Source organism: Amblyomma americanum, chromosome 4, assembly GCF_052857255.1.
Source record: "Amblyomma americanum isolate KBUSLIRL-KWMA chromosome 4, ASM5285725v1, whole genome shotgun sequence".
Classification (NCBI taxonomy): domain Eukaryota; kingdom Metazoa; phylum Arthropoda; class Arachnida; order Ixodida; family Ixodidae; genus Amblyomma; species Amblyomma americanum.
In genome coordinates this window covers 129,781,781-129,808,320 of record NC_135500.1, presented here as the reverse complement: position 1 = coordinate 129,808,320, position 26,540 = coordinate 129,781,781, and the positions used below count along the sequence as shown (strand labels likewise).

The 26,540-nt window shown below is 47.9% G+C and overlaps 1 protein-coding gene and 1 non-coding gene across 2 annotated transcripts; one reads left to right on the top strand and one right to left on the bottom strand.

Moving 5' to 3' along the window:
• On the bottom strand, nt 1–21,292 carry LOC144129831 (glycoprotein 3-alpha-L-fucosyltransferase A-like). The gene is made up of 6 exons (XM_077663898.1): nt 21,057–21,292; nt 18,806–18,993; nt 14,251–14,545; nt 4,452–4,635; nt 1,403–1,557; nt 1–313 (listed from the first exon to the last, which is right to left on the bottom strand). The coding sequence occupies exons 1-6, from the start codon at nt 21,290–21,292 to the stop codon at nt 1–3; spliced, it is 1,371 nt and encodes a 456-aa protein (XP_077520024.1).
• On the top strand, nt 7,073–7,144 carry TRNAS-ACU (transfer RNA serine (anticodon ACU)). The gene has a single exon. It is a non-coding gene; the product is annotated as a tRNA-Ser (tRNA).
• Nucleotides 21,293–26,540: the final 5,248 nt, after the last annotated feature.

Here is a 26,540-nt window from a genome sequence, read left to right as displayed (position 1 = left end):
TTATCTATCCTCAGCCCTGCATGCGCCGGTGTGCCACCACCGGTACACGTTCTCGGAGCGGCGCTTGTGCGGACGCGGCGGCGCGTGCAGCAGGGCGCACAGGCGGCACCAGAAGTAGGTGTTGACGAACTCTCCGGTGCCCTTCCACCGGAAGTACTCGTTGTACAGCGTCCGGTTCCGGCTGAGCACCAGCAGGTACTCGGCCAGCTCCTTGGGCGACCGGAAGTTCTCCACGTGGATGTACGAGTGGTGCGGGGCCGCGGCGCGGTACTCCTCGCGGGAGGCGCCCATCACCACCGGGACCACGTTGTGCCTGCGAGCAATGGTGGCCCGGGTGGGCATACCGCACTGCATACGATGCGTGCTTTTCAGCTGTTTTGTGTAGTAATGTTGACCTCAATCCTGCTTCATTTACAATCTTTCGTGCATGCTCTGTGCAGTAAGCAGCCGCTCAGTTATATGGCATCATTTGGTCCTGAATGCGGTGCTGAGCATTCTTGCGCTACACCGGGTGGTTCACGGAAGCCTAATCTTTAAATATAGGCTTTCTGAGATAAAAAAAAAAAACAACTGCCTACTACGGTAAAGTAATACCAGTAACTAAATTCGAATTTTTAACTTTTGAACTATTACAGATAGGCACCTGGCTGCAAATAGAAATTTGTAGCTGACCATTAGTTACAAGAACGTCCTATGGGCGCCGGTGGAAAAGCTATGCCCGTCTATGGCCTTTTATGAGCGTCTATAATGTACACACTAAGACCGGTGCTTACTGCCAGCTATTCAACTCAGTCTATAGCTCAGGAACCATAAATCTTTTTAGCTGTATATAGAAAAATATATCCGGCTGAAACTACGGCTGTAGATGGCCGTATAGGAAAAGTTTATAGCTATTTGGGCCAAATATTTATAGCCGGCCATAGGATATTTATGTGCGATACCTGTTTTTTAAGTTTCAAAAATGTGATTATCCTTGTCTCTGTGTCTTAACAAATTTTGGGCATTTCTGGAAAAATTATAAAATCGCACGCGGGCTTTGTGCGCACAGCGGCGTCCATCTAATCGCGTCACTACCCGGCGCAAGTGCCATGTGACCTTTTCGTCCCCGCCTCAGCCGGGGCAGTCACGTGGTATACATGCACCTCGGAGTGACGCCATTTTATGGACGCCGAGATGGACAACCAGACGGTATACCTGCCTCTGGAAGGTCCCGTAGGCAGAAGGGATGCGCTCAAATTACGTATCACGTGACTATCGTAATCGTATGTCAATTTTTTTTCACCTCAAAAAGCCTATTTTTAAAATTTTTGGCGGGTTTTCCTGAAACGCCTGGTATATTAACGTGGCCGTCGATTTACAGAGAAAACTCCTTATCTGCCAGAAGACAAAGCGCTCGACCTACCGCAGGGCGTTGAAGAATTTCTCGGTGATGTAGTCTTTGCAGTTTGCATTCTCGAAGGCAAGGTAGAATAAGTAGTCCCTTTCCAACATTCGGTTGCACTCCTGGTTGAGCGATCGTGGACAACTCAGCGGCCCGCACGCACCGTATATATCAACCTGCAGAAAACATACAGTGGATTGATGGAGATCTCGAGTGGCAATTTAGGCTAGTTGGTTCATCATGGAAAACTAAAGCAGGGCAAAAAAAACGACGACGCAGAAAGACAAAAACAAGCGCTTACTTGCATACAAATATTAATTGTAACTGAAGTCATCAGCTGCTGTAAAGGGACACTGATGACATCTAACTTTTCTTCATAGTAAAATGTGTGTGTGTGTGTGTGTGTGTGTGTGTGTGTGTGTGTGTGTGTGTGTGTGTGTGTGTGTGTGTGTGTGTGTGTGTGTGTGTGTGTGTGTGTGTGTGTGTGTGTGTGTGTGTGTGTGTGTGTGTGTGTGTGTGTGTGTGTGTGTGTGTGTGTGTGTGTGTGTGTGTGTGTGTGTGTGTGTGCGTGCGTGCGTGCGTGCGTGCGTGCGTGCGTGCGTGCGTGCGTGCGTGCGTGTGTGTGTGTGTGTGTGTGTGTGTGTGTGTGTGTGTGTGTGTGTGTGTGTGTGTGTGTGTGTGTGTGTGTGTGTGTGTGTGTGTGTGTGTGTGTGTGTGTGTGTGTGTGTGTGCGCGCGTGTGTGCGTGTGTGTGTGCGCGCGCGCGCGTGCTTGGTGATCGCCCACCCACCACCACTCTCGACCCACCTCCCCAGCACGCGTTCCTTCATCTTCACCCTTCAGAAAAGTGTTAAAAGTCTCGGCTAAAAGTATAAAAGTAAAAGCATTCATTAGTGTAAAGAGCATCAAAGTAATCATCGAGGGTGAATCCAACTGCTTTCGCAGAATTGTCGTACCAGTTGCCTGATTGTCCCGTAATTTGTTTAAACTCCGTTCTTAGGTGTCAATGTTTCTAATGTTTCTTCTTGGCCAGACAGGATTCCGTCATACCTCGACTTCTCATAATGCCACGGTGTTTATTTCGATCTTAATGACACAATGACCTTCAGTGCCTCACAAGGTCAGATCGAACTTAAATGCGTGGTTTTATGGCCCAAGCTATGCTAGTATGACCACGTGATCATACGACTATCACCATTGGGTACCTGACCTTTGACCTTTACCCTTGATTTTGACCGTGACCTTGACATTTGATTTGAGACAGGGGAGACCATGCTTAACAGAGCTTTCTCTCGTATAACTAGCTTCAAGCCACTTTGAACCCCAGCCATCTTTTTTAGCACTATCCTTTGTTCACTGCTGCCGACACATGGTTTTCTGTCTGCATCGTGAAGGGAGTTATTTGGCGTACAGACGGTAGACGCAGCAGGCTTGTTCGCGGCGCATCAGGATCATGCGTGGGCGATTATGTGATGTTCTGGACAGTTCGCGAAGGTGTCATCATCATCATCCTCACTACGCCCACCGCAGGACATATCTCTCCAATTAACCCTGTGCTGTGCTAGTTGCGGCTGCCCCATCCTCGCAAACTTCTTAATCTCATAATAATAATAATAATAATAATAATAATAATAATAATAATAATAATAATAATAATAATAATAATAATAATAATTCGTGTTTTGGGGAAAGAAAATGGCGCAGTATCTGTCTCATATATCGTTGTACACCTGAACCGCGCCGTAAGGGAAGGGATAAAGGAGGGAGTGAAAGAAGAAAGGAAGAAAGAGGTGCCGTAGTGGAGGGCTCCGGAATAATTTCGGCCACCTTTGGATCTTTAGCGTGCACTGACACCGCACAGCACACGGGCGCCATAGCGTTTTTCCTCCATAAAAACGCAGCCGCCGCGGTCGGGAACTCCGGATCAGTAGTCGAGCGCCCTAACCGCTGAGCCACCGCGGCGAGTTAATCTCATCCGCCGAACTAACTTTCTGCCGCCCCCTGCTACGCTTACTTTCTCTTGGAATCCACTCCGTTACCCTTAAGGACCAGCGGTTATCTTGCCTTCGCAGTACATGCCCTACCCAAGCCCATTGCTTACTCTTGAGTTCGACTATAGGATGTCATTAACCCGCGTTTGTTCCCTCATTCACTCTGCCCACTTCCAGTCTCTTAACATTACACCGATCATTTTCCTTTCTATAGCTCACTGCGCTGTTCTTAACTTAAGTTTAACCCCTTTCGTTTTAACCTCCACGATTCTGCCCCATAGGTGAGTACAGGTAAGATACAGCTGTAGTATACTTTCCTCTTGAGGAATATTGGTAAACTATCATTCATGATCTGAGAGAACCTGCCAAATGTGCTCCACCCCATTCTTATTCTCCTAGTTATTTCACTCTCCTGACCCGGATCAGCGGTCACTACCTGCCCGAAAGAGACGTATTCCCTTACCATTTTCAGCGCATCGCTACCAATCATAAACTGCTGTTCCCTTTCGAGATTGTTGAACATCACTTTGGTTTTCTGATCGAAGACGTAGCACGCTCAGAATCGCGTTTAAAAAGAGCACGGTCGGCAGACTTCTCTATTCCAGTCCTGACGACTGCGAAGTACGCGTCAATATCGCCACCTGTCAGGTCAATCTAAAAGACACAAGTTCACTCAACGGACAGTTGTTTTTCAGTGCATCTGTGTGCTTGCTTGCAAGGACGTTGTCTCCTATACGAGCCATCTGCTGGAGTGGCGCTGGGTATGAAAAGAACTCCTCCGGCAAGCTGCTACTAATGCCCGAGCAGTAGTGTTCCAGCACCTGTAACCGCAAAACCCGCGCAAACCCTCAAGACTGAAGACACAAGACGAGAAAGGCGCCAACTCTATGAACTTCTTTCAGAACATAGTTTTACCACAAAAGACGTATGCCGGAGGCGATAAACAGGTGCACTTTTTAAAACAAAGTAAGCATCGTGATCGCGCTCATGGCAACGTCGCGCAAATTCTATTTGGGACGTCGGTTCCTACAGGCGCTACGAGGGAAGGAAGGTAGAAAATGTGTCGAAGTTACCACGTACCTGCACATGCTCCTGCAGCCTGTACGCGTACTCGAGGCGCTTATTGGAAGTGACACAGTTGGAGACGAACCAGGCCACCAGCTTGCTCTTGTTCTGAGCGTAGTCGTGGTGGCGCCTGGTGGTCTTCACCAGGGGGTCGTAGAGAACAAACTTTGCGTACGGTGTAACAATGTCCGAGTCCATGCTGCGCTTGAGATAGAGAGAGTTGAGGCTTGCTCGTGACTCGCTTTAGAATGGGTTTTAATCAAGGTGCAGTTAGGCTGAAGAAGACGACAGCTAATAAATGAAGCCTAAATATGAATCTTACGACTGCCCAAATGTTCCGATGGTGCAGCGCCTTTGAAATGAATGTAATGGCAATCAAAGCTGTCAGTATGCCGGGACACGAACACGTACGCAAAAAAAAAAATGAAATAAAATAAATGCTCTAAGAACAGGATCGCAAATTTCTACCGCGCTCTGAAAATAGATAGTAGGTCCACATGTGTTGACTCTGTAAGAAATCGGAAGATTGAAAATAAACTAGAAGTAAACACAGTTATTGCCGGAAAACGATGAACGAAATTCCAGAGTCTGGGCCGCCTGATGCATTTCCGGCTTTTCCGATAGTAAGTTGGCGCTTGACGATTGTATGGGTGCCAGCAAGTGGTGATTGGTGGTTATGCTGAGTTATAATGTGGAAATATCAAGGATTATCAAGGAACCCTTAGGGGTTCCGAAACGTCAACGGACGTTTTTGAGTTGGTCAATGACACAATATTCATTATACTAACCCACAGCAAGTTTGGTTGGTCATGAAAGTAATATAGCGTTGGAAAGTTATCAGAAGTAACCCATTGTACGCGGCTTCTTTCTCGTGAGTTTGTTTCACGCCGAAACTGAAATTATTCGCTGACATTAAATTTCCATAGATAGCCTGAACAAAATGGCCTATTACTGCTGGCGGACACTGCACGTTAATGAATCCTTTAATATGCAACCAACAAAACCGGAATGTATATATATATATATATATATATATATATATATATATATATATATATATATATATATATATATATATATATATATATATATATATATATATATATATATATATATATATATATATATATATATATATATATATATATATAGACAAGGTAAAGTAAATGAGGGCCCCGTTTGACAAACTTATGAAGGGAGCCAACAGTCACCGAAACCAAGGTGCATAGGGGAATGTTATCTTTTTAATGTGTAGTGCTTATCAGTGGGATAATATTACTTAGATTAATAAATCGCTTAAAGAAAATTACTTATAAAGCAGCAGAAAAAACAAACATGCCGCCGATGGAATCCGAACCCACGACCTCCGAATATCGCGTCCGCCGGTGCTCTTATATATATATATATATATATATATATATATATATATATATATATATATATATATATATATATATATATATATATATATATATATATACACCGAGTGTTCCAGCGAACACTTTCAAAGATTCCTGAAATATTGGGTTCAGTATAGCAAGAAGATAGGCGTATATATGATCACTCTCTCTGCCCCGGCTAACACAACATGCTGCAATACCCCTCTAATTATCCAGATAATTAACAAACCCCACTAATTATCTTTAAATGTATCGTATCTGGGTAGTTAGTCCCGTTTGGGAGTTTGTTGCCGTGAACAGGACGATGTCATATCAGTTTTTGAAACGAAGAAAAAATCAATTTCTAGAGCCTTGCAGCGCGAAGAAATCTGACGCTTTTTCCCACACCCGACCGGAACTGAGCGCACGAGGACAGCAGGAAGCGACGCGTCCGCTGGTGACCTGTCGTAATGAATGCAGCGCCCAGTTGGAAACGGGTGTGCTAAGTTTCCTCGCTAGAGAACCTCGGCGCTCAGCTTATACGGCGGCCGGCGTTATCGACTGCTTCGTGGCTCGATGTAAGGAAAATTATAGTCATGGTCAGTTACTGGAAAGTCGATTTTGAGAGCCCTGATGGGCGCATCTGCAGGCGTTGTGTGTGCGCGCGTGCCACTTCTTATGTGGCTGCCCGACGGGCTCGTTTTTGTGCGTCATCATGAATTCATTTACTCACTAGGTTTATCTTCTGTTTTCTTATAATCGCTTCGCATCAGGAACCACTTCCGAAAAAGAAAAGCTTTGTCAGCGTGGCAAGGAAAGCTTGCGCGGCAGTGGCTGTGTGCTATGGGGCAGTTGCTCTTGCGGTTGTGTTAGCTTCAGTTTTCCAACAGAGCGCAGTCGTTTGCATTTCGGGTGCTTGTCTTGGAGGTGCGCGTGTGACAAGGCTATTGCAGTTCCAGTGTTTCAAATCACTTGAATGTGTGGAAGTGCCGCCTAGAATTAAAACGTCACGTCGCATTGTGTGAATTGTGGGAATGGCCGCGCTAGCGCAACTCCAATACTCCACTGCCGAGTGGGTGGACGTTGTGATCGTTTGTGTGAGCGGGCAAACGGACGCGGAGCTGACATCCAGACTCTATATGCTGCCCAACATCCTGCTCGTCGTGTGCCGACTCGTCCCACGTTCGGATAGATATTTAATTCGATTTAAGTCTACTGGATCAGTTAACGTTCAGAAAAGGAAGAGACCAGGGACCCGCCGCGGTGGCTCAGTGGTTAGGGCGCTGGACTACTGATCCGGAGTTCCCGGGTTCGAACCCGACCGCGGCGGCTGCGTTTTTATGGAGGAAAAACGCTAAGGCGCCCGTGTGCTGTGCGATGTCAGTGCACGTTAAAGATCCCCAGGTGGTCCAAATTATTCCGGAGCCCTCCACTACGGCACCTCTTCTTCCTTTCTTCTCTCACTCATTCATTCATTTTTTCGTTTTTATTTGTTCTTCACAACATGACGTACACATTGTGAAAGGGGCCAAGAAGAAAAGCCGTTCCTTTACGGCTTGAAAAAAAAATCTTGGTCCCCCCTGGCATTGACGGCAACGAAGCAACACAATCCAGAAACAAATGTACAGAAAAAAATATACAGAAATATACAGAGACAAACAAAATTATAACTTGGCATTTTTATGAAAGGTATGGCGACAAGCTCATGGAACGGTCGGGAAATAAAGACATGCAGTCATAATGAAACAGTGGCTAAATATCTGTACAAGGTGTTTTGTTTATGAAATGTGTGGTGTTTATTAGGGACATGCAAATTAATAAAACAACGCCTTCAGGTTCCGGAAATTTAGTCCTAAAATATCTGTTCCCGCTTTAATATGTTCATTTAGTAATCGAGGCAGGTTATTCCTAAGACTCTGAAACCCATAGTTCGTACGGCAGTTTGGCACTTTCCAACGGTCTGTTGTCCTCGTATTGTAGGCCGCGTTGCCTATTAATTCTAAGTTCGATATGTCCAAAAACAGCCTTTGATTTTCCTTGATGCTGAGTTTATATTCGCGTAGGAGTTTATAATGATACATTTTACGGCGCGGTTCAGGTGTCCAACGATATATGAGACAGATACTGCGCCATTTCCTTTCCCCAAAAACCAATTATTATTATTAAGAGACCAGGGAGCGCGAACGACGATTTTGACATAGATGTCCTCGCGTACGTTTCTATCAGGCCAGAAGCAAGTGTCAGAGAAATCGCAAACGCGTACGGAGCCAGCCCGGCATCAGTTTGGAGGTCACTATCAAGACGCAGCTACCACCCCTATCATGTGTGTCTTCACCAACAACTGACACCGAATGACTTTCAGAAACGGTTCGATTCTCGCAACTGGTGCCTAATTAAATGTGATGAAGACCCGGAATTCCTGCACAAAGTGCTTTGGACAGACGAGGCTCAATTTCGCAGGGACTCCAATGTCAACTCGCACAGTGCGCATTATGGATGCGACAAGAACCCACATTGGCTTCGCCAGCACAAGCACCAAGTAGGATAGTCAGCAAATGTTTGGTGTCATTTATGACGGCCGTATTGTCGGTCCTTATTACTTCATCGACGGAAACCTCACCGGGAAAAAGTACACAGACTGCGTCCTAAAAGGGCCGTCTCTGAATTTGTCTCAGAGCTACCACTGGCCAGGTTGAAAAAAAAAAAAAATGTTGTTTCAGCATGACGGAGCCCCGCCACATTCTTTTAGCGGCTACACTAGCCTACCAGTCGAGCATTTCGCGGTGGCCGTGAGAGGCCAATTGTGCGCATGCGCCGTTACCATGGCAACCGGGGAGGAGCAGTGGGTGCGCCGCGCGCTTCGTCACCGCCGTCGCCGCGCGCCTGCTCCACCGTCGAAGGTGAATGTGATGTCACGCGGATGAGCAGTTGTGCGCATGCGCCGATACTATCGTAACCAGACAGACCCCACACCTGCGCCGCGTTCGTCACCACCGCCTCGCCGCACGCCGCTCTATCACCCGAACCGCGCGTCGTCGCATGTGCAGCATTGCGTATAAAAGGCGGAGATGTAATGGGCGGCTGTATCACGTTTGACATGCATGCAGAAAAGGAGTCCAGCCGCTGATAAACGGTGGTATAGACAAGACTTCCGATCCTGAGGTTGTCGCCTGCCACTTGGCTACTCAACAAAGAGTGAATGAGCGTCCGAAGGCGAAGAGAGCAGCGGAGACGCCCGAACAGAGAGAGGAACGCCTTGCCAAACGGAGACGCCAGACTGCCGAGCGTAATAGACGCCGCATAGCCGCCGAGATGGAGACTATGGAAGGCGTAAGTCAACGGGAACCAACCGAAGAAGATGTGAAGGCCCGTCGTGTGACTGATCACCCCATTCGAGTTTCCGAAAGTGCATCTCCGACCCGGGCATTTGAAGCAGAGTTTGTGAACAATCCGTCTGGACACATTTGTAGTGTGTGCGACAGACTGTGACACCAAAAGGACTTGAAACCAGTGGGTAATCCAATGTATGACACTTTGCGTTTGTCATTAGCAGAACAACAAGCTCAGCCAGGGAAACGTACCTCCCGCTACGTATATCCTGGCATAGCGGAGCTAAGCCACTGCCAATTTTTTTTCGTTCCGTGGTGCAATTCCTGGAGAGCACCTTTCCCAACCAATGGATAGGCCGGGAAAGGGGGGGGGGGGGTGGACAACAGCGTGGTCTACAAGATTGCCCGATTTGTCACCACTGGATACCTTCCTCTGGGGATACGTTAAGAACGAAGTTTTCAATACGGAGCCAGCAAACCTCGAAGGCCTGAAGGAGCGCATCAAGATATCAACTGAAAAGATTCCCCGAGAGATGCTCATATCTGCTATTTATTCCATCAAAGACTGCATTCTACTGCGCATCGCAATGGACAGCAAGCATTTTGAACATGTGATGTGAAAACGGCTTCTTTTCATCCCATATACTAGTTCTTTCCTGGATTGTCCAAGTGGGGCTGCAAGCAACTAAATCCATCAAAGGTACAAAATTCTGTCATTCCTGTTTGTTATACAACTCGAAAGTGCTAATCATCTGCGGACAAGGCTTCCTAATTAAGTGCTAGCATTTCTTACAGCACGGGACGTGTCTGGTTCAGCACACAGCAACCGTGTTGAGCCAGCCGGTACGGAGCATCTGAGTGCTAAGTCATTCTCATGTACGAAATCATTCTCATTTATTGTAGCAGTCGAGCCGATATCGCAGAAAAGAAATAGACGCTTGACAGAAATAATGCAATGTATGTGGATATGCCAGCACTATTTAAAGTTAAACAGTGATCTGCACACTGTCAGTGAAGAATACCTTTCGAAGCTAGTGACGGAAATAAAGAAGATAAAAAAATTCTTACCACAGAGCAGTTAACCAGATAGGCAGAGCGCTGGGTGCGCTTATCAGTGTTCCCAAAAGCGAAGGCCGCGTAGCAGCCGATGACTAATCATCCTTACTCCGAGCGACGAAGCAGTCGATAACGCCGGCCGTGGTATAAGCTGAGCGCCGAGATTCTCTAGCGAGGAAAGTTAGCACACGCGTTTCGAGTCGGGCGCTGCATTCATTACGACACGTCACCAGCGGACGCTTCGCTTTCGCCATACTTGCGGCGCTCAGCTTCGGTCGCGTGCGGGAAAGAGCGTCGGATTTCTTCGCGCTGCGGGGCTCTAGAAATTGGGCTTTTCTTCGTTTAAAAAACTGCTGACATCGTCTTGTTCACGGCATCAAACTCCCGATCGGGACAAACCACCGAGCTACGATAATTTAAAAAGTTAATCAGTGGGGTTTGTTAATTTCCTAGATAATTAGAGGGGCTTTGCAGCATATTGTATCCGCCCGGGTAGATTGTGATCCTACACCTATTTTTTATATATTTTTTCAATAATTTCAAGAATATCTTCAGGAATTTTTGAAAAAGTTCACTGAAACACCCGGTATAATATAGGTTAAGTGAAGTAGGCACTTCTACAGAGACACATTTATTGTCGATGTTTCGACCGCATCGCTTAAAAAAATCCGCTTAAAAGAGTATATAGCGAAATATACGCTTCGTTAAAGGAAACATTTTTATTTGACTCGGCGTTTCGGTCGGAGGGTCGATCTTTCGCAAGAGTGATTTGTCTTCGCTGATATTTGCCCCTTTAAAGGGTCGGACACAGAAGTAGGTACGTAGCGAGAAACGGATAGAGAGTACAGAAATAAGTAGATAGAATTAAGAAAATATACGAGTAAAAATAAAGAAGTAAGTATTTGACTTGGTTATAGGCAACCTGCAGTCAAAATGTGAGGGCCAGACCACATGGGTGTCAAGGAACCGGAGGTCCTCGATAGACTACACACTGATGTCGCCTGGGTTATACGGATTCCCGACGAGAATGGCCATCGACGAAGATGGGACGTTTAGCTGTGGAAGTGACCACAACAGAATCCAGCTGGAATTTGGTGGAAACGCCCGGACACTATGGTCTGTTAAGGAGAGACGGCTTTTCCTGTCTGACCGAGACGTCGAGCAGCTAGCAGAGGTCTTGGAAGCTGCACCAGCAGAAGACTACGGAGGTTTGGTAGAACGGGTGCAGACGATGCTTCGCAACAAGCGGCGTAGGGGTAACAAACGTGGCAGGCACACTCCCAAGCGTTGGTGGGACGGTGAAGCTCAGAGGGCAATCAAAGAAAGGACGGAGGCGTGCCGGAGACATCGACTGGCACTGAGAACAAACCAGCCCGAGCAAGCAATCCTACGCCTATGGGAGGATTATAAAGAGAAGGGGATAGCGGCTAGTCTAATACAGCAGAAGATCCGCACATCAGACAGGAAGTTTTTGGAGGAGCTAAGGAAAAGCGGGCGGAACACGCCTCGTACGTTCTGATGGCATGTGAGAAAGTTGTACGGCCGCACAACACCAAAACAGCAATTGCGTGATCCCCTATCACTTCAACTGCTCTCGCCAGAGGACAGCGTGGAGCTGGTGGCAGCGCAAGTCAGAGCGAAGTTCAGCAGCAGCAGTGGAATACCGAAGAGGGGCCGGATTCGCAAATTGGACCGAGGCCAGATGTTCGAGAATGGTTGGGACAAGTCGGGGATCAGGAGCTGAAGAAGGTTATCGGGCGACTTTCGACCGATTCCGCAGCCGGCACGGATGGCGTCCCAGCATCACTCCTCAAGAATTTAGGCCCGGTACAGCGACAGGCATTGAAAGACGACCCTCAGTACCTATTTAGAGTCAGGGGAAATACCTGTTGGCTGGAAACTTGGAAGAATGTTGTTATTGTCCAAGGGCTCCGGCGACCGCAGCAGCTATGTGGCCTATAGACAAATCACGGTGAATCCGGTTCCACACAGGCTGTTCGCTCAAGTCCTGCGCAGACGGATACAGTCATGGGCGGAGCAGGAAGAGGTGCTGGGCGAGTTGCAGCAGGGCTTTCGTCAGGGACGGCGGTTGCAGGACAACCTACTCATCCTGACCCAGTGCATAGACCTCGCGACAGGTCAGGGCATAGAGTCGTGGGGGGCCTTACTGGTTGTGGAGAAGGCCTATGACTGCGTAGACAATGGAGTCCTGTGGAATCGGCTACGCCTCAAGGGACTGCCCGAAGAGGTAGTCGCCCGGCTTCGCGTGCTCTACACGGACACGAAAGTAGTTGTCGAGTGGCAGGGCCTCAAGTCTCGTCCGATCGAGGTGCAGCGGGCTCTTCGTCAAGAATGCCCACTCTCCCCACTGCTGTTCATGCTGCTGCTGAGCGACCTGGAAGCCGAACTGGAGCGGTGCGGCGCAGGGTTCGGCCCAACATACATGGACGGTGGGTGAGTGGTGCGACAGGTCCTCCCAGGCCTGTTGTACGCTGACGACATCGTGCTTGTGGCGGGCTCAGAGCCAGGCCTCCAAAGCTGCTGGATGTTTGCACCGCGCATGCAGAGCAGTTGGGTCTGCGATTCAGCGCGCGGAAGAGCGCAGTGTTGTGCTGGTCCCGTGCCCCGACGGATGTGGAGCCGAAACTGCTGCTACAGGGACGTGAACTACCGTGGGCGCATAGCTGCAGGTGCCTCGGAATAGAGCTCACGACACAGCGGACATACCTAGAAGTTCATGAGAGTGGCCTCCGTGCGAAGGCGCTACGAAACCAATGTGTCCTGAGAGCCTAGGCGCTATGGTCGCTCAACAGGTTGGAACTACTGCGCACCATATGGAAGGCGGTGATGGTGCCGGGATTGACATATGCGAACGCTGGGCTATGTGTCTCGTCGGGGACCCGTGAATTTCTGGAGCGGCGACAGAGAGAGGTGGGGCGGCGGTATCTGGGTGCCCACCGTACGTCCCCGAACGAGACTGTGCAAAGAGACCTGGGGTGGTCATCCGATTCACGGGAGGCAACGGCGAAGCTGGATTTCGAGATGCGCTCGTGGATTATTGGGGAGGAACGCTGGGCTCATAAAGTACAGCGTTGTCTGCTATACTCTGGTATATACATGTACGTGCTGGAAGAGGAGAGTACGAGCGTTGGGGAGCAAATACGGTGTGCCACTGCCTATATACGATCACGGACACCGAGGGAGACAGAGCTGTGGAAGACCAGCGCGAAGGCCAAGCCAGCTCTCGGACTGTACACCGCGCTCAAGCGAGATTGTGCGAGAACGCTTCTACGACAACTCCTTTGGCAGTGCCCTACTCTTCGAGGCTCCGGCGGGGGTGCTGCGCCCGAAGAAATGACAAGCCCGGATTTCCGGCCAGGACAATGCGGACATCATGTGCACAATGTGTGGGCAGGAAGAGGATATGATCGAACATGTTGTTCTGACATGTCGATCACTCCACCCCTGCCAACCGAGTGGGTGTACCCTTCCGCAAGCGCTCGGTTTCGACTCAGGTCAGCCGACAGAGGGCAGTGCGACCGACAGCGAAGTGAACGAGCAAGAAGCCATTTCCAAGGCCAAGACGGTCGAAACAACGAAACGAGGCCTTGAAAATTGGAATAGGCTCAAGTGATAGGTGGTGGTGACGACACGGTGGGTCAGGCTCCGCCGTAGCGTCTCAGAGTTGGCTAGGACTTTGGTGTAAGGTCCGCCCGTTATAAAGGGATAAGCCCCAAATCCAAGGAAAATGGGAAGTGGGACCCGCACGAAAAAAAAATGGACAGTGCGCAGAACGTGTGAGGAGTAGGGAAATACAATATCCGGATGCGACCTCTGTTTTGTAAGGCACTCCATGACTGCTTATTGACAGGCATGTCGAGCTGAGCTGAGATGGGCGACAACATGCTTGACCGTGCAGCTACCTTCGTGGAAAAGATGCGCGAACTTGTCCCTCCTCCCGGCCGCGAGTGCAGGGGGGGGGGGGGGGTGGATTACATCTCACTTGTAATTAATGGGCTCACTGCACGTGCATGCTACTTGTGCCCGCACCGGTAGCTGGCCGTCCAATCGATGCCCCTCCCCTCGTCCACGATGAAGCCGGTGTGGTGCGGGTTCTCGAGCAGATGCAGGATCCACACCTGTTTCCCCTTGAGGTCCAGGGAAGGGCCGCTGTAGCCCTCTCCGAAGACGACGGCGTCCACTGCGACTGCGTCTTCGTTGACGTCCCTGTAGCTCCTGTACACGCGGCACCTGTCTACGGGGCACCTGTCGCGGAGGAACTGCGACTGGCCATCAGGAACGCCGCCCCAGCTTCCTTCCAGCAGTATCGTCTTCAGTGCTGACTCTGCAAGAGAACATGGCAAATGTAAAGCCTCGGTCAAAAGTTCTCGGGCCGCAGGCCCTGCTTCCAAGTCATGTACTGAGGAACTTATGGCACATGTGAAGCTACCAAAAGTGACAACACTACACCGTACGCGAAGGGCACCAATACAAACCAGTCTCGGGAAGGTAGTTTCACAATAAAATCAAAAAGATTAGCAAAAAAAGAAAAAAGCTTGAAGAAAGCATGCGACTAGAAAAGGAGGACAGTTCACTCCTGCCCGTTTGACGGTCACACCACACTGGAAGCTGAATCAACAGAAATAATCCATTTTGAATCCAAAAAAGAGCCGAGGCATAATTGCACTTAAATTGCGCAAAACATGAAAGCTGGACGTCTCTGTGATTTGCTTTTCAATTAGTTAACTCACAATCGATAAAAGGAACTAACAGCCAATGCGCACTGGCCTGGGGTTTATGTTGACAACCCGCAGTACCTCTAACAAAGGGAGAGAAAAATCACAGCACGGTTATAAATGCGAAACGCGAATATTTAGTGTTAGTTGTGGTGTAGCAAGAAGAAGGCTGATGGCCACGCCGTGGGCAACTATGGAATGGGCTCTAGGAATAAATGAATTGCAAAGCATGATTGATGACTTAGACAGGCAGAGCAGAACGGCAGGTCTAAAACTTAATATCCACAAAACCTAAGTAATGTTACACAGTGGCAGAAGGGAATGACAATTCAAAATCAGTAGCCAGCTGCTGGAAGTGATAAGGGAATACGCCTACTTAGGGCAGGCCGTACCTGCGGATCCGGATCATGAGGAAGAAATAACTAGAAGAATATAAATGGGGTGGAGCGCATTTGGCAAGTATGCTCAGATCATGAATGGCAGTTTACCAGTATCCCTCAAGAGAAAAGTATACAACAGCTGTATCTTACCGGTACTCACCTACGGGGCAGAAACGTGGAGGCCAACGAAAAGTGTTCAATTTAAATTGTGGACCACGCAGCGAGCCATGGAAAGGAAAATAATAGGTGCAACGTTAAGAGACAGGAAGAGGGCAGAGTGGGTGAGGGAACAAACGCTGGTTAATGACGTCCTAGTCGAAATCAAGAGGAAGAAATTGGCTTGGGCAGGGCATGTAATGCGAAGGCGAGATAACGGATGGTCGTTAAGGGTAACGGACTGGATTTAAAGAGAGGACAAGCGTAGCAGGAGTTAGGCGGGCGGATGAGGTTAAGAAGTTTGAGCAGCTGGTGGCCACAGCTGGCAAAGGACAGGGTTGATTGGATAATTATGGGAGAGGCCTTTGCCCTGCAGTGGGCGTAATCTGGCTGATGATGATGATGATGATGATGCTGTGGCGGGACAGGAAAGAATTGTTCTCTGTTTTTTTTTCCTCGCAAAGTCAGGCAGACGGATATGAATCCGGAATTGCCCAGGACTGCAATGATACTCTGAAGTTAGTTCCGATGGGTTTCGAATTAACCAGCTCTAGCAGGTGAGGCAGACGCCGAAGCCACTAGGCTAGACTACCCGTGTCCTCCCGCCCGCCTCCCTCTCTCACCTTTTCTCTCCTTCATATTCCTTAAAAGTTGACGGGGAGACTTCCCTCTCTCCGCTTTGCCACCTGCCAAGGATGCAGGTAGCAGGTGGCGCTGCGCTCGCCGAAGACGGCGCGGAACCGCAACCAGTTATAACAAAAGCGAACGCTCTAAAGTAAAAAAAAACAAAAACGTTGTGCTGGTCTTAAACTGGCTAGGCTAAAGCTGTATGTATGAAGCACGTTGCCGTGCACTTACACTATATAAATGAGCGCGTGTCAAGCGTGCGCATTTATAAACTGGCAACATTAATTCACTGGCCTCTGTACACGCAATCACATGGACTTTTACTGGCTTTCTCAGTTACAATTCGTACTTCAACTCTCTTAAATTGCACATGTTAGTTGCTGAAATTTGAATGCTCACTTGCAGGGTTTATGATACGTGCATTAGAGTCCAAAGCCAATTCGATTAGAAAAAAATTAGGAAAAATAAAACAGTAAGGGTTTCGCGCTGTATTGGTGGGGGCAAAAGGGCCAAAACACCACTAGTAGAAATATATTACGTTAAATAGTATCGTTTTTCGTTAGCGGCACCTCTAGTCTAAGAAGTTATAAAGTACGCCATGGACTCAAAGAAAACAGCAAAGAGCGTACTACATATGGGCGTGGCTGCGTGCTTGCAGGACGGCGTACACGTTGGAAATATCACGCAACTTGCAATGGTGCGGCCTGCGTCTGCCCCTGAAAGCCAGCTTTGCATAAAGAAACAGAAACATTCATTTCTATTTATAATTTAGTTAGCCTATTCATTCGCTGCACAGATTTGGAGCTTCTTGCATGTGTCCCATTGCTGTGTACCCGCCGAGCCGCTGTTGTTAAGTCTTGTCCCCAAAATTTTTCGTGTTGTGACGACAAGAACCTCTAATTTAAATAACGTACTGCTCTCGCATTTATTACTGTTGTTTTTGGAAACCAAAGGAACAACGACTTGAAGTGTGAAAAATAACGTCTAAGAACGCTTTTTTGAAAAGGACAGAAAAGACAGAACGGAAAGTATCTCGCCAGGGAAATCACAATACCATGGTGGAGACAGACCGACAAATCTGGCTGGACTTCTTGATCGCAGGTTATTCAGACACCAAACCTTTGCCGCTCGAGATCAAAATCGCTGTCAAGCTTATGCGGGGACGACGGAATAAAGGCCTAAATGAATACGCAAAAATGAGTATGATTATGCGTTAACATTAATTATTGCGTCTGACCAAACAATTCTTGCATGCTTTTTGCGATTTGTGCCTTGCGGCGCGGAATGCGTGATCTCATCGTGGCGTCCGGTTCGTCACACAGCCCTTTTCTTAGCTTGTTCTGACTCCTTGTTCTTTCACCAGCGTAACTAACTAATGGGGCACTCTCGGTGTTCAACAATTCAGAAGCTTTGAGTACCCACATGATCAGCGAACGGGGATCGCGCTCACGTGGGCGCCGCTGGTCACACTCGGACGACTCAATGCTCGCAGTGACGTCACGGCGCAGTCGCATGACCAGTGCTGATCACCTGGCCGGCGTTGGTCGCATGATAGGCTTCAACAGCGCCTATGACGAGACACCACAATACCTGTGCGGAGCGCTCCCAGACGGCTCCTCCTTTCCTCTGACGTCTCGGTCACGCGGTGACACGTGACCACCGACGTCACGGGCAAGTCACGTGACCGCGAGATGGTATCGCCATGTGTTTCACCACTTTCAAAAATTATATAAAGCGCACTTAGGACAACAGACAAGGAAGACCAAACAACACAAGCGCTTGTGTTGTTTGGTCTCCCTTGTCTGTTGTCCTATGTGCGCTTTATATAATTTTTGAAAATGAAAAACCAACGAGCTCAGATGTCAATTCTGTTTCACCACTATCGGACGTCGTTCAAGCAAGGAACGGGCGCTTAACAGCAACTCTCTAAAAACATACCACGATCACCGATTCGTGCCAATGTGGATGACCAGCGCTAGCTGGAGTAAAGCGAACTTTAGCCTCCTGGCGTCTTTCACAGGAGGCTTCGGCCGGGCAAGCCTGCACATCGGAACCCTGGCGTATCAGACGGGCGACTTGGGCGCGTCGTTGGGGCCCGTCTCGAACGCTTCGGCGGGAGCGATTTAAGCGCCCTGCGCTCCTTCGGCCCCTTCGCGCGATCAAGTCATGTGCACCGAATGACCACGTGACCACGTGGCTACGACATAACAGTCATCGTCTTCTTGACTCTCCGGCCGACAGTGGATTTTCACGAAGACTACGCGGAGAGGGGAGCCATACCCTGTTGAAAAATTTATACAGGCTTGAATGGGTCAGCAAATAAGATTATAACACGTTTGGTTTGGCTGTAGAGAGTCAATGTTTCAAAACGACTCAGGCTATGAGAGATGCCGTAGTGGAGAGCTCCGGGTACGTTCGACCACCTGGTGTTCTTTAACGAGCACTCACATCTCAAAATGCTATATGCTCATGTACTGTTCGATGTCGGAGCACGTTAAGAACCCAGGTGGCCTAACTATCCGGAGTTTTTCACTACGGCGCCCCTCATAGCCTGAGTCGCGTTGGGACGTTAATCCTATAAAGCCAAACAAAATGTGTCATAATCCTATTTGTGTACCCATTGAAACGTATAGACATCTTTCAGTAGGCTTTAACAGCTAACGCTGTAACAGTAGAATAAAGAAGCGGCACTGCGCCAGGGCTCACTGGCCTCGTGACGACGTCCTCCGTATCCAGGCGGCAGGTACATGAGCTGCGCGACGATGCGGTCGTCGTGCGGCGCCTCCGGTTCGGGCCACACGTTGGCCACCCGCGTCAGCTTGCTCGACGGCCGCGGCCACTCGGTGCCGTTTTTGAAGAACCACGGCAACCGGTGGTCAGCCACTTCACTGCCACTGCGCGGAACGCAAGAAAGCGCACGACTGCTTTGTGTAGTGCGCACTTTCTGCTGGCCCCTAACGTGGTTCTTTTTTTTTCTGTCGTCGATACGTCAAAGGATCTTTTTGCACAGAACTCCAAGGTCTACGGCAGGCACGTGCTCGAATAACTGAGGAGAGTTAAAGGGACCCTGAAAGGATTTCGATGGGCATATTCTAGTGCCACAGATCAGCAGAGGTGGTCTTTTTGGGTATTCGCGTCAAATTGAAAGCTCTACGCGGACCCTATAATTTAGAATAAATTTTTAAAAACCGCTTCTCTCAGTAGCTCGCAACCGATTAAGGCGACACACCTCACCCCGCATCCCCTTCCCCGATGACGTCATCGCGCAGACTGGGCGAGCTTGAAAGCTGGCTCTTCTGCCCACTGACGTCATAGGGGTAGGGTAGGCGCGGTTAGATGTGTCGCCCTAATCGGTTGCGAGCTACTGAGAGAAGCGGTTTTTAAAAATTTATTCTAAATTATAGCGTCCACGTAGAGCTTTCAATTTCACTCAAATACCCAAAAAGACCACCTCTGCTGATCTGTTGCACTAGAATATGCCCATCTAAATCATTTCAGGGTCCCTCTAAGGCACGAGATTTCCCGGGCGCAGTTGCCACAGCCCTGAAGTCGTGTGCCTTGGAAGTTGTAAAAAGCCCATACCCGCACTGAGGCATCGGCCAAGAATTCGACGGTGGCTTGCAGATAATTACCGCGGTAAGCTTTTGTCAAGGACAGGGGACAAAATGAACAAAACACGGATCTCAGTATTGTCAGGAGGGTATATTAATATGGGATTGGAAGGCTTACTTGAAACAAATAAATAAAGAAGCGAAGAATAACAATTTAGCAGTGAAGTTGACGCGCATTTAATATCAATTTCGTACGGCGGAGAAAACATTCCTGTGGCTGTGCCCAGGAGTGGTGGCTCCAAAAGGCAGTAAAACGGGACCGCTGAGGCTGAGGCCAAGGTGGCACAACCAATTTTCTGGCGCCTTGCCCCCTCTGAGATGAGAAATGGTGACGTGGGCTGCTCTGCCTGTGAACTCATAATGCGTTCTTTCACGTACAACATGTTCGGTTCTCGTGAGGGCTCATAATTGAAAGCAAACAATCAAAAAAGAAATAGGAGGGTAGGATGTCTTTGAACTGGGATAGCCAGGGAGCAAAATTTTACCGGGAAGTATACGTACTACATTTACATGAACTGTGCCCCCGTTTGCAGGCGGACTTTTAACGCCCGAAAATTTCTGCCGTTCCTCTTATGTTATATCGGAGTTATTAAACCCACGCCCCGCCATGACAGCGATTCTCATAGGCCCGATGTCTGAGTCCTCATCTACCGGCGTGTAAGCGCACAATTTATGGCAGCTTGACGTTTCCGGCTCAATTGTTCGCACACAAATTTAAACAGTCAATTGTTAAAGACATACTTATTTAGGTAAAGTAAGTCTAACGATCTTTCCAAGACGTATTAGGTCGTCCACATGCAAAATCGCTGAGGCCAGTGCAGAATCGCTTTACTTTTGAAAGAAATTGGTCGTGCCAGCGCTTCTACGTCCGCTTGACTTCAGTTACTCTGCACTCTTAACAACAACAACAACAACAACAACAACAACAACGACGACGACGACGACGACAACAACAACAACAACAACAACAACAACAACAACAACAACAACAACAACAACAACAACAACAACAACAACAACAACAACAACAACAACAACAACTGGTTTTTAGGGAAAGGAAATGGCGCAGTGTCTGTCTCATATATCGGCGGACACCTGAACCGCGCCGTAAGGGAAGGGATAAAGGAGGGAGTGAAACAAGAAAGAGGTGCCGTAGTGGAGATTTCTGTGTAATAATTTCGACCACCTGGGGATCTTTAACGTGCACTGACATCGCACAGATCACGGGCGCCTTAGCGTTTCGCCTCCATAGAAGCGCGGCCGCCGCGGTCGGGTCCGAACCCGGGAAATCCGGATCAGCAGCCGAGCGCCCTAACCACTGAGCCACCGCGGCGGGTATAACGTACCAGGATATTAGCTTTCCCACGCTCCTGTGCGGCCCATGTGTTCGTGCGTCCATAAGGTCGACGCGGTCTTCGTCGCCGAGTGCTGAGAGTATTCTCCGTGTCGGCAGCGTGCTCCTTCGTGTTCTCAGCGCGACCAGCGTGGCACAGCTGGCCAGGAACACGATGAGCATTCGACGGCGCAGCTGCCTCCACTGGCGAACGAACCGCGTACGACGGAGGAACGGCCACAGGGCCATGTCGAGGCACTCTGATAGCGCAAGGTGTGAAACACAGAGTAAAATAGCCAGGTCATGTGCAAAGCGATACGGGCTACATCGGCACAGCTGAGCTTGATTGCATTTTGTGCAATGCAGGACTAAGGCTCCGCCGTAGAAGGCGGGTCAACTGGACAGAGGCCGCAGTCCTAGCTTGATGACCAGTTTGAGCCTTTGCAGTTTACTCTACTTCCCGATCGACTAGTTGATGCTTCTTGAGATCTTCGTAAAATGCGAGAGAGAAAAAAAACAAGGGCACTAGAAAAATGCCGAAACCACAGAAGCATGAGACAGAGAGACGCATTAGACAGGGAGGTTTATTAGGAGAAAGTTATTAGAGAGGTTTATTAGGGGAAAGTTATTAGAACATAATCAAAGCTAGTTAATGATGATGCTTTCTGAATGTCTAAGGACGATGAAACTCCTCGCAATAATGCAGGCGTACGCAGTAAATAAAAAGAAAATTTAAAAACTGCCCCACCGCATTTTAAGCGCCTTTGCCGTTAGGATCAGGTTTTGCGTCCATTTGTCTTCTAGCAGGTCACCTGCGTCTCTGGGAGCTAACTATTCTGCGATAAATGTATTGTAAAAGACCATTTCTGCAATTATCTTAGCAAAATCATGTAAGTAGCTGAGATTAAAATTATTCTTATTTTTACATTCTGTGGCACAGGTGATAACTGAGACTTTACTGAATAATTCGGTATTGAAAACTGCATAAAATGAGATGAAGTGACGTTCTGTGTGAATCTTTGGATCTATTCGGTTATCCCACCTTGAAATCACATATTATTTATCTTATATATTCAGTACAGAATTCTGCAGCGGCGGAAAGCATTATTGCAAGGGGATAATATAGAAACATTAGATATGTTGGTAAGGGCAAAAAAACTGAAAATGATAAGGCATAAAAGCAATAGGAAAAAACACACATACAAAGGGCAATTGATTGCCAAGTCAAGGACCTCATGCATATGATATAAATACGCGGAACCGATCCTCAGTGGAGCATTCAACCACGCTGGCAGGTAACCTGTTGTAGTCAGTGATCGTCAGTGGAAAATATCAGTTTTGAAACACGTATGTCCGATATTTAACCGTATGGATTTAGCCTCATGCACATTTCACCTCATGACCACTGACAGTCATGCCGACTGAATAAAAAATGAGGTTGTAGCAAGTACCGGTTTCTGACAATGTTCACCTAAAGCAGATGAGATACATCAATTGCAACCTAAGATGTTTTCTACGCTTAGCTAAAGAATTGCGGCCGGACACAAATCTCGCGGCATTGTTTTATGCGCGTTCGGTAAAAAAAAAGGCAAATAGCGGGTCCCATACTTCAGAAATATATTCAAGAATAGTTCTCATGTGAGTTCAAATACAAGTTCTTTGACAATAAGTAGTGATGTACTAAAACTACGTTTCAATAAATTAAGAATTCTGCACGTTTTGGATACTTTATGCTCAACCTGTCTCGCCCAGGCGAAGACAAGTACTCACGTTGGCACGTTGGCTTAGCGCGTTGAGGAGGTTAGGTGATATGAAAACGCCAAGATATTCATGTTGCGATATTTTTTTGCCGAGGAACATTGTTTATTGAGTATCAAGTTGGAATTCGGGCACGCATTTTAGTGAACGACATTCTGAAGTGTTCAAAGACAATATCCATTTAGAACACTAGCACTGATTTGAATATAGGTCGCACTGAATGTTCAGTGCATCAGAAGAGCTTTCAGTGGTACCGGTTGAGATTAACCTGGATGAGTTTTTTCCTGTTTGGATCTGCACCAAATCCTGGCCAATCCCCCACCGCGGGTATGTGCCATCGATCGTTTTTGAGGCAACAACAACAACGCAGTGATCAGCCGAACATTGGAGGTATATACAAGCGGCGTCCGTCCGTATCTTCCTACTCATAAATTGTCAGCTTGATTACTGTTTCCTCCTTCTTTAGGGTGCTTTTTGATGCAGGATTAGTTTAGCTTGAAAACTGACGCTGCCATCGCGTCGACTTGTGGAGTGCCATGAACAGCAGTGGCCCGCATATCACGGCAGCGTGCATAAGCATATAAGTACTTTTCTGTGCCTCCACGCCTAAGAGAGCATGCAGACATGTGTGTCACTAAATAACAGCCCTGAAGCCATGTGCGAAGATTACAGTCATTGTTCAACGCAATGCTTATTTCTTGCAGCTGACGCCAAATTTGTTTCCGGTTCCTCAATTCTTCCAGCGTCCGATCGCTAGAGCGCTCAGTTTTTGCAGTTTCCACAACCCGGAATTTTTTTTAGAAAGCGAGTTTCTGTCTATCTGTTGCAGGATTGGTCACAAGGTTCTCGTTACGCTACAAAAATTAGAGTTTGTAAAATTCAGTTCTCCCTCTGTCACTATTTTACGTCTTGCAAAAAAAAATGCATGCATATGACACGGCATCCTTTCTTTACCTCTCAGACATGTGCAAAATTAGTTTTGTAAGTTTGGCTGCCCCGAGGGGGTAAACAGTAAAATGAACGGCGTGCGCATCTGTCCTACGACGCCAGCCACTATCCAATATAATAGAACGGCGCTGCAGAATCGGTGCTGAGTAGGACAGGACTGCCGCGGACTTTTCGTCGTTCACTCTCAAAATTATGCTCTGCTTCATTTTCACTTTTCAAGCATTGCTTCCCAAAGAAGGTAGACCACTCACGTGATTAACTTGCTGCGCTGAGAAGACGTGCCCTTGCGAGCGCCGTCGACGTGTCACAGCACAACACCGCACAGAACGACATCTATGCGACTATTTGGTCATCGCTGTGGAAGAGGAAGAAGAACGGAGAACTACCGTTCATGTGCATCTTGTACGTGTGCCCATCTTTTCGAGGACTCAAGTTATGCACAAGGCGGGCCCCCCTCCTCAAAGCCCAGTCACTTTATTCAATCGCTCGCCTACCTCGCAAATATAACTGCTCGAAGGACTTTCTCTTGGTTATAGAGCTTCGTCATATGTCTAATACACTTCACTTGCTGGCCAAAGAGAACGTTGTATTTAAAGGGTATAGCGTACTAGATTCGTAAAGAGAACGTTGACAGGAGTTTTGGATGGAATGGATAGATTTATTGGCATCCACTTTGAATCAGGACGGTTGCGAGCGCCAACTTGCCTGGTTTGTGCACTTTAGTGTGTGCCCTCTGTGATCATGCCATCCAGTTGGGCTTCTGATTGGGCGTATTGGAAGGTGGGTGGGGGACAGGGTCAGGTGCGGTAAAACTATCCTGGTTTTTTCCCCAGCCCGGAGGGAGGCGAACAGTAGTTCTTTTTCAAGCACATATGTTTTGTTCCTCGGCTTCTGCTCTTTCTCCAGGGATAATGTATTTTTCTATCATTAACATCTTCCCTTCTCTAAATCGGACGCAACTACGTCCTTCCTTTCTTGAATACATTTGTCTATCCAATAATTCTTCAGCCTGTATTCACCAGCTGCACTACAACAGCAGCTAAAGGACAATGACGTTCTGCTCGTAGACTAGAAGTTACGGCTTCGATTCCAGCGCCATCGGCAGCATTCCAGAAGAAGAGGAATTCGCAAGCGCCTTTGTTCTCAGACACGTATCCGCACTTAAAAGAACACCAGTGCATAAAAGTTAATCCAGATCCCTTCCTTACTGTCAAACTGAGCTTTGACAATAAGATACATCATCATCATCTCCACAATAATTCAATAGACAGTTTTAGCTGTGCGTACGCAAGTGCTTGCGTACGCAAAGAGCTACGGCGCTGCGTGCGTTACGCTGTCCGCTCCGAAGTATAGTTTTAGCTGACCGTGCCGTAGCGTCCCTCAGGCGCACGTGGCGCCATCTAGTGACAAGAAGTCAAACCACATCAAAGCTCGGTTGAAAAAAAATTCATCCGTGATTACTGATAACTACTGTGAGTGCATTGGGAGCCTTTTTTGTTCCAAGAAGAAAAACTATGCAAACCGAAGAAAATGCAAGATCTGGCTAAAAGTTAGAAAACTGCTTCGCCAGGTGTCGTTGCTACGAGGAAAACACACTGAATATAGTTAGGCTTAGGAGCTTGAAGATCGCCAAATTATCTGAAAAACAGGGGCTAGTTATCGCTTATACCGCTACGTGTGGGCAAGATTAGGCGAAATAAAAGCGAACCGCTACCATTTTAGCGAGCTATTGCGTCGGAGAATCCAGCGGCGACATGTATTTATTCCGAAGCGGGCGAGCAGGGCACCGCCATCTTGTCAAAGTTAGCGTACGCAAGCCACGCAAGCGCCGCAACGCAAACTCCGCTGGCTAGCGTACGCAAGGCTACCGTACGCAAGACGCAAGGCTTGCGCTTGCGTTCTGCGCATGCGCACTACCGTCCCCGCAAACTCCTCGCGTCCGCTAACTATTTGCGTACGCACAGCTAAAACTGTCTAATACTTAAATTTAAAGCAGATATTCTGTGCCATTCCAGTGCTCCTCAGAGCAGTGTTTGGCATGCGGGTTCCGTGATATTTACACATGCACACAACCATCAGCAATGAGCACAGTCTCTTTGTGTGTTTAGAACAGCTTCTTTATGTGTCGAAATTATGGACGGTTCTGCCAGGTGGCTATGCAGTGTTACACAACTTATTCGTATAAGAGTGGATGCATATAATGTTTCTGCCCTGGCGTCGAGGGAAATGCCGGATACTCAGCTCCTATAGTTATAGATAATTTATGAGGTTCACACCAACCACATTTCCCTGCCTTCTGCGTCAGCAGTCGCCTTTGTCGTTGCAGATATTGCGCACAGCATAGTGGCTTGTACATACACTTGCGCGCTGTTTTGTAGATTATATTTTGCATTAGGTGTGTTTGGCGCATCATAGCCATAGTTGCTTTTGCGCCATTAAAACCAATATAACTAACTATTTTGCATTAGGATTGCTTATTTCTCCCCCCCCCCCCTTTTTTTTCTCTACGCAACTGCTACGGCATGCAGTGTATGAGCCATATTACTATCTTTTGAATAGCAGAATGAATTGGATAAAAATTTATTCATAAATCGGCACAACAGTTCTCTCTGCAGTCACTGTGGCGTAGAGAAGACTCCACTTTAGAGACGCCACAGTGACATCACCGTTCTGCGTATTATGTGAGTCGCATAGATCCACTGACAACGACAAGACAATGGTCTAAAATGGAATGCAGGTGCGTTTCTGGAAGTCCAAAGTCTTAAAACACAGGTACAGAAAACGCATTAAA

Bases quoted from the DNA above. Each gene is read 5' to 3' on its own strand.
- LOC144129831 (XM_077663898.1), bottom strand. From the start codon at position 21,292: ATGGCCCTGTGGCCGTTCCTCCGTCGTACGCGGTTCGTTCGCCAGTGG. The intron at 18,994-21,056 runs GTACGTTATACC...CGTTCCGCGCAG, and splicing joins GTGGGAAAGCTAATATCCTG to TGGCAGTGAAGTGGCTGACC. The intron at 314-1,402 runs GTAGGTCGAGCG...CATTGCTCGCAG, and splicing joins AAATTCTTCAACGCCCTGCG to GCACAACGTGGTCCCGGTGG.